Raw genomic sequence first — 8,324 nt, 5'->3', positions numbered from 1 at the left:
CAAGTCAAATTTTAGTGTTTTTTATATTCGAAAGAGTAATAAGCTCTTATTAGTACAGTTTAAGAATACCCAATAGAAATACTTAGCTGTATGAGAAAGAATACTTGCCCCACACAACATCAATAGTAGACTCGATGTAAAGAAAGAGAAATACAAAACCATCATGACCGTAGATCATGGAAGTACAGAAAGATAGTGTTGTGTGAACTCATGGGCACAACTCAACCATATTTTACCAAGTCAATGTTTTGTGTCCTGTATGTTGAGAAGTCCGTGCTGTCACTAGTTCAGTCTACGGCAATATATTGAAGAATAGTAAATAGATTACAACGAAGAAATGGTCAAAAACGCCACACCATTAAAATTAAGCATTTTTCTTTCAAAAAAATCCACAGGATAACTACTCCTAACCAAATAAGAAACAACCCATTAATGCTCACTGTTTTGGTGATTATACTAAAAGCATGATGACCAGTGTCTAAAATAGACTTGAGTAGAATCTGCTATAGTGCCAAAGTGAACCAAAAGATACTAACAGTTGGATCTGATTCTTAGTAAGAATAATATGAAACGACATCTCATTTAGTTTATCTCTTGAGTTGTTTCCAATTCAAGGATTATACCCAGTAGGCATATAACTAAGATTATGAACTTATTCTCATACCAGATTGCTATCTTTCCTACACTGCCATGGATGCTGCCATGCCATGAAACCCCATATAAGATGCAATTGTTTCTCAGAGATGCTATTTACATGTTGTAAATTAGCAGCCCCACATGTTTAAAGTTCAAACACAAAGTTGTTTCAAGCATTATGGGACCCATCTTATTCTGTTGCAAATGATTAGAGTGTAATACCTAATATTTGTGAATGAGAAGAGCCAAATCATGTGCAAGATACAGAGAAATACAGGGATAAACCCCTCTCTTGATTCACATCCAAATGCTCCATGACATGCAATAGTTGAAACTGCTAAACACGAGAAATTTTGAATGAACTGCTTTTTGCTAGTTGCCCATGTTTTTAAACGGGGAATTTCACAATTGGGGAAATTTTACTCAATCTAAATTGGCAGACATGCCATGAAACCCCATATAAGGTCTAATTGTCTCCTAGAGATGTTATTTACATGTAGAATAGCAGCCCCGCATGTTTAAAGTTTAAACATAAAGTTGTTTCAAGCATTATGGGACCATCTTATTCAGTTAAAAATGATTATAGTGTAGTAACTAGTAGTTGTGAATGGGAAGATCCAGAGATAGACCCCTCTCCTGATACACATCCAAATGCTGCATGACATGCAATGGTTGAAACTGCTAAATACAAGAAATTTTGGACGGGCTGCTTTTGGCTAGTTGCCCATGTTTTAGAAAGGAGAATCTCACAGTTGGGGAAATTTACTCAATATAAATTGGCAGTGCGCCTATATTGGCAGCATTCATACAATCTCGTGTATGCTGCACTCTGCAAAATGAATCCCTCTGTTTAAATTTTAGCCTGAAAATCTCAAATCCTAAGCTTATAAACACTTTTGTCTCTGATTCCACTGATTGTAGTCATCTTTAGATGATAAAAGAACAAGCTTCACATCTTCCAAAAGCGTTACTAAATTCAGAGGCAGCACCAAGCTCAGTGATAGTGTTAGCAAGTGTTCAGTTAGGTATTCATGTGTGCACAAAAGAAAGATCAGTCAAATCACTCAATCAATTTACACCCAATGGCCTACTGCTAAGAATTATGTAATTCAGCAGAAAATCATGTAAACTTCTATGTAGGAAATAAGCTAATCAGATAGGGTCCCATAAACATGTTTAGATTAGATAATCTCGGGAAGGGTTTGGTCCCAATTGCATAGCAGCCATCAAGGCAAAAGGAGTGAATCTCAAGGATCCCATAAACATGTTAAATTCATTACTGTCATATGAATTGCACTGATACACTTTCAAATTTATTTTTTACTCTTAAGTGATCCAAGATTATCATTTATAAAGATAGATAAATAATTAGTCTTGTATTTGGTTCGGGTACTTAAAATATTTACACAAACTAGCTCACAGTTAATCTACAGTAACAAGTCTGTGTCATCTGAATTTCGTTTATTGAACAAATGGTCAATTTAACCTGATGCATTAGTATACTCTCAACAATCAGATTAGAGGCAGTAGCTCATGAGAATCAAATTTTTGCTTCTGTAATGCTACAAATGATGGCACGAATCCAAAATATTCTATTTTATGAAGGCAATAATTTCGCATAGTTTCAGACATGGCAGAAGAATAAATGGCAATTGATTCAAATATAACCAAGGCGGACTTTGTCCACAGAAAAACAAATAAAAAGAAATGAGCCTCTGATTAAGTACACTAAGAACCATTATAAGTCTTGAATGAGCTAAATAGAATCTATGAATCTGAGCATTATAGAATTACATGTACATCAATGGAACAAAGAATGTAGAAGAATTTATCAATTACATAGCACTGTCTGCTCACAGTTGCAACCAAGGTTGTAACCTGCTTGAGACTTTCAAATCTTCTACCCCACCAAATTCAATTTTCTTTCCGAGCTTACTGTCTGCTTCATCTTCTATAGACATCAGAGCGTGATTATTGTACAAGAAATGTCCTTGTTTTGGGTAGGTGCCCATCCACCAAGACTGGAAAAAAGGAGGGCTCACTTTGCTGTGAGTTTCAGCATTGGAAGGCTTGTGAGAATTTTTAACATTCACACCTAAAACATTGAGCTGTCTAGCTTCGGAGTCATCATCCACAGGGGCAGGCAAATTTAGGTCCAGCATCTCCGACCTCATAGGCCTCTGCTGCTGCACAGGGGGCTCCTTGGTGCTTGACACAGTACTAATAGTATCTGAATTTCCTGCGCTGCCCCAATGGCATCTTTTATGACCACCCAAAGCCTGCCCTGAAGCAAAGGTCCTGTGACAAATTGAGCATTCATGGATCCTGGTCTTTTTAACAGAAGAAGGAATACCAGGCTGGAGTGTTGTTTCACCACTTTCCTCTCTTGCATCATCAAAGGTACGTTTGGTCTGTTCCTTGGCAGAAGGCTTTGGGAAATCATTGGGCAACTGAGAATCTGCTGATCTGCTAATGGGCTCTTCATCGGTAATCTCTTCTTCTAGGCTTTCATTCTCCTCCATCCCATCAATCCTTGAAAAACAACCCTTGACCTTCTTGTGGCTAGCCCTGTGACCTCCTAGTGCCTGATATGAATAAAAAGTCTTATTGCATGTAGTGCACTCATACCTGGTTTTCTTATCATCAGAGGGATCCACATTAGCATCCACCATCTTAGTTTTAGGCCTCTTCTTGATGCATTTAGGAAGCTCCAAAGCATTGTTGATCTTGGGCACCTTGAGGTCGCTTGATCGAGGGAAACCAGGCTGCTGCTCACCACCATGGAATTCCAGCTTTTGGGTGGCAGTGTTTACACCACTGGCAAGCATTACAAGACAGAGTGCCATGTCCTCCTCTTCATTAGTATCTGAACTGAATTGCTCTTCATGATGTGACTGACTTTGGATCGCATACCTGGGTCTCCTGGATCTCTTTCCCTTCAGCCACATATCAAAGCTTCTTGAATTCTCATTTGGGTAGTTTTCAGAAGCAGGGTGCTGCTCAATCTCAGCCTCACTCTCACTCTCCGTAGACCCATCTTCTTCTTGGGATTGGGCACCCATCATAAATGGGTATTCCTGATCCGAAAACCGCCAGCTGCGTTTGGGATTCCTCCTCAGAGTATACAATTGATCACCATTCAATTCCTCCTCTTCTTCTCCTTCCTCTTCCTCCACTGACTTGAAAAGCATCCTCTTCTTCTCACCAGGTTCTGCCATGACCACAGGGCCGTGGGCTCTCATGTGACCACCCAAGGCTCTTCCAGACACAAATCTCTTGCTGCAAATTTTGCAGAAGTAGCTGAAATTCCCAAGTGGGTGCACCTCCTGCTGCCGATGCAGCACAAATTCTTCCTCTTCTTGCTTCTTTGCCACCTCCACAGCAACCAATTTATCCACTTCTGTCATGCTGTGAACTCCACTTCTACTCGACCTTCAATCCTAAGCAGTGTACAAAACAAATCACTGACCCAATTCACAATTCAAGCAATTCAGGCTTCAATTCTTAAAGTGAGTAACTGCTTGTGGAAGCTTAAATCAAAGTGGGCATGTGGGTATGACGGTTTAATTGCGTGCAAAGTGGGGCAGCTGAAATTCAGTGGTCAAATTGGTGTGGATAACTTGCAGATGGAATGGAAATACAAGAAGAAGAAGCAATGAATTAGCTAATGCAATTTGTAAAGCAAGGAAAAAGCATGGAGAGTGGAGTGTAGTGTGGAAGTCATCTTGTTCTAATACTTAAAAACAACTACTGATGCTTCCTATTCTTCTTCCACCACGCGCTCTATGCCTTGACTTGCTCTCATTTATCCCGCTTCCCTCACCCGTGGCTTCCAACCTTCTCTGACTAGACCTGCTTTCGTGGCAACAGCCGACCCCCCTCCTCCTCTATCAAGTTGGTTATCTCTATGCCTTGTGGGTCACCCTTAAACACCGTGCATCTTTGTTAACCATGGTCTGTGCAACAGACCCGACCCAACTCACAAACCCAGATAAATTTCAGGGCGTAAGACATTCTCCTCTAGAAAACTAGCGCAGAGGAAGAGCGTGCGCTTTTGGAAAAGGCATCTACCGTCATGTATATTTAATCTTTCCTTCTGTGCAAAGAAAACTCCGCGCTTCTTTCCTTCATTTATGGGATTATTATTATCTTAAGCTGGGTTATCTTTAGAGTGAAAGTCTTATATATTCGAGAAACTGGAAAAAACAACTCAATGGTTGACAAGGTTCCACTCAAGGACAAGGTAAGCTGGGGGTTACTTCGAGAGTGGAGTAACTTAATTAGGTGTAATTGGTTGTGACAGGATTTTTTTAGGGTGGATTTGATTTTACAGGAAAGATTTTTGTTTGTAAGTTTATATGTTTTTTGTTTTTTGTTTTTTTTTTCTGATTTTGTAGAGGTATCTCGGTGTTAGTTTTTCATGTTTCAATTGAAGTTGTAGGTCGGGTCCAAACAAGTCTACAATCAGAGAATCGACTTTGAAACTTATATTGGACAAACCCAGCGCCTTTAGCCAACTATGTCACCCTTCCGAACTAAATATAATACTAATTAGTATACTTATATTTTGAAAAAATTGTGTAAAAATGTTTATAGATATCATTATTAAGCAATAAAAAACAAATCAAATCCAATTTCTAGTTGGTTTCTACATTTTGAAAATAAATCAAATCCAACTTCTACTATTTTAAAACAAATCAAATTCAATCTCTACTTTATACATGGGTCTATTTTTTGTTTTCCAGATTGTGCCAACCTTCTATACACCCTATTTTCATAGTAGAAAACCTATTGGCATGATTATTATATAATTGGACATAAGTTTGATTTTTAAGAATTGTATTTAAAAAAATTATTTGTCTTGATGAGATTATGTTGTGAAGTGGATTGTTGGTCTTCTTGAAAATCAAATGGAGGCCATTAGAAGTAATCAATTAGTGTATCTCTAGGGATCAAAGGGGATTGCTTTTAACTTTATACAATGTGCAAAAGGTAAAGTATGACATCGACATGTGGCATGTTGTTAGATAAAATTAAAGACTTGGATGAAATAAGTTAGCTTAATTCAGTGACATGTGATCTTAAAGTCACACTCATTTACATTCATACTCCTAACCATCAATGGAAAGTCCAAAAATTCAAGGTAACATGATAGTAAGGGTTAACAAAATTAGATAGAAAAAGAATTACTTGTTGACTAAGTTAACTTATGAAAAGTAAAAATTGTTTGAGTCAATCAAACTTATCACAACGAAGTAATCAATTAGTATATAGTGTATAAAATGTAGAGTGTGCCAACAATAGGTGACATGGTGTTAGATATAATCAAAGATTTCCAGATGAAATAAGCTATCTTAATTCAATGACACATGATCTTATAGTCACGCTCATTTACTTTCATACACATAACTATCAATGGAAAGTCCAAAACTTCAAGGTAACAAAGATGGTAAGGGTTAAGAAAATTGCATAGAAAAATAATTACTTTTTGACTAAATGAACTTATGGAAAATAGAAAAATTATTTGCATCTATGAATTAACCAATATATTTGACACTAGAAAAGCTTATCAAATCTCAAAAACATAAATCCATCACCAATTGAATTAGTTCAAGAGCTCTAATTTAGTAGACAAAAGGATAATTGACTCCCCTTCTCAATTGTTGAGTTCAATCATCATACATTTTGAGTGCAACAGTCTATGAGATAAATTAAGCCTTAAATATATAAAGTTGAGGTACTTGAAAATGTTTAGAGTTTTATATAATTTACAACAATGTACAAAGCATGAATTAAGGTCTTTAAGTTGTGAATTAGATTAGAAAGAAGATAAAAGAGGTTGGTGTAGAACCATGTATTAGCTTGTGTGATGTTCCATAGTTTGGTCCAGTTTTGCAACTTATATTTTTGGTTATTAGATAGAAGGCACAACACCATCTTTTCTCAATTTTTTTCATTCATAATTGGTTTCTTTAAGATGAGCTTTTTTTGTTATTAATCAAAAAATAGTAGGAATCTCCTAAGAGACAAAAAAACAAACAAAAAAAAAATGAAAGAACGGAAGAAAACCAATCAATCACTTTATATTCCATAAGGGAGGTAATTAAGCAATCAAAAGGGAAGAGAGACTTTTTTTGTTCATTTCTAATGTCCAATCATCAAGATGGAGACTTGAAAATAAGTATTATGAATGCTAACAAGGACTAGATAGGGTATATTTTGAAGGATAGAGATTTAGTCCATAGTAGGAGAGCCAAGGGTAGATTCCATAGAAGAGTGGTACTTAAATAGAGCCATGTTCTTTTTATGATGCAATCATTACTCAATACCAAGTCACTCCTAAGTAAAGGAGTCACTTATTTACATGTTTGAGTATTTCCACATTGTATTTACTCTAAATAAATCCTTTTGTTATGAGTATTCTTTCAATGCCTATGCATTTGAACTTGTCATGTTAGAAGATTATGATCATTCAATTGAATTTGTGATAGTTGTCTAATGTAGAACTTAAATGAAGAGTAGTTTCCCAAAGAAAATATTCTCTAAAAATAGATGAAGAAATTTATAATATTGTTAATTTGTTTCTATAAAGTTTCAAGAATAGTATATGGAGTGTCCAAAATTTTAAAATATTTCAATTATCAGAAATGTATTATTTCAAATTCTCAAAGATATAAAGAAGCACTTTAAATGAAAGGTCAAACATCAAACTTTTCATCAATATTTATAATAAATTATGTAGTGATTGAAAGATAAGTGTGCATTAAGATGCATATTGTTAGAAATTCATTTGTGGCTAGCTTCAACCCAAGAATGACAATAGTAAGGGAAATCAAGAGTAGGAATTGGATAAATATAATCTTCGAAATTAGAAGGAAAAAAATCTCACTAAGAAACAAGAATGGAAAAGCATACTAAAAGTATATGTATCATCATCCAAGGAAGTATAGTAAGAAAATATTTTTGATTCAAGGATTTACTACTTGTATAGTTTGAAAGAAAAACATCGTAGATGAGTGCATTTTGCTTCATGGGCATTTATAAGTGTGAGTGGCACTCTAAAAGAAAAAAAATAACAATCATGGTTACACATTCTTCTACATAATAAGAGAACTAACTACATTTAAATGAAAAAATAGTTGGAAGAGAATGTTAGGGACACTAATGGGTGAAAGTTTAACAATGTATCACATTTTTGTATGTTATAGACAATATTGATCTAATTTCTCACTCAAAACATCTAAAAATTATATGTGTGTTTTAAATTTTAGAATGATGTAAACTAATGAAATATTTTTAGTGTTGTTTATGTTTGTGTACTTATTTCAAGCAAATAAATATTTGAATATCATTCTTTTGTAAAATGAAAATTAGTATATAATTGGTAAAAAGGTGAGAAAGTGAGAAAAGTTGGATGCCACATTTTTTATAGTAAATTTTATTTATTTTTCTATTTTTTGAACTCTATTTTTTGTGAATGCATTAAAAAAATGATTTTGATAATTTTCTAATAAATGTTTAAAGTTAGTTGTACTGAAAACAAATCACTTTCAATAAATGTCAATTTTTATGATTATCTATCAAAAATAAAAATAAAAAAATAATTAAATTAGCATCACAATCAATCACTCCTCTAGTGAGTATTTATTAAAAAAAATAAAAAAAAATTTTGGTATATTATTAATGCA

The 8,324-nt window shown here is 34.8% G+C and overlaps 1 protein-coding gene across 1 annotated transcript; it reads right to left on the bottom strand.

Moving 5' to 3' along the window:
• Positions 1–2,388: 2,388 nt before the first annotated feature.
• On the bottom strand, positions 2,389–4,699 carry LOC131073023 (zinc finger protein ZAT4-like). The gene has a single exon (XM_058009364.2). It carries the CDS (start codon positions 4,041–4,043, stop codon positions 2,490–2,492), a length of 1,554 nt encoding a protein of 517 aa, XP_057865347.2. The 5' UTR covers positions 4,044–4,699; the 3' UTR covers positions 2,389–2,489.
• Positions 4,700–8,324: the final 3,625 nt, after the last annotated feature.

This window comes from Cryptomeria japonica, chromosome 6 (genome assembly GCF_030272615.1).
Source record: "Cryptomeria japonica chromosome 6, Sugi_1.0, whole genome shotgun sequence".
Classification (NCBI taxonomy): Eukaryota; Viridiplantae; Streptophyta; class Pinopsida; order Cupressales; family Cupressaceae; genus Cryptomeria; species Cryptomeria japonica.
This window is presented reverse-complemented; position numbering and strand designations above follow the sequence as displayed.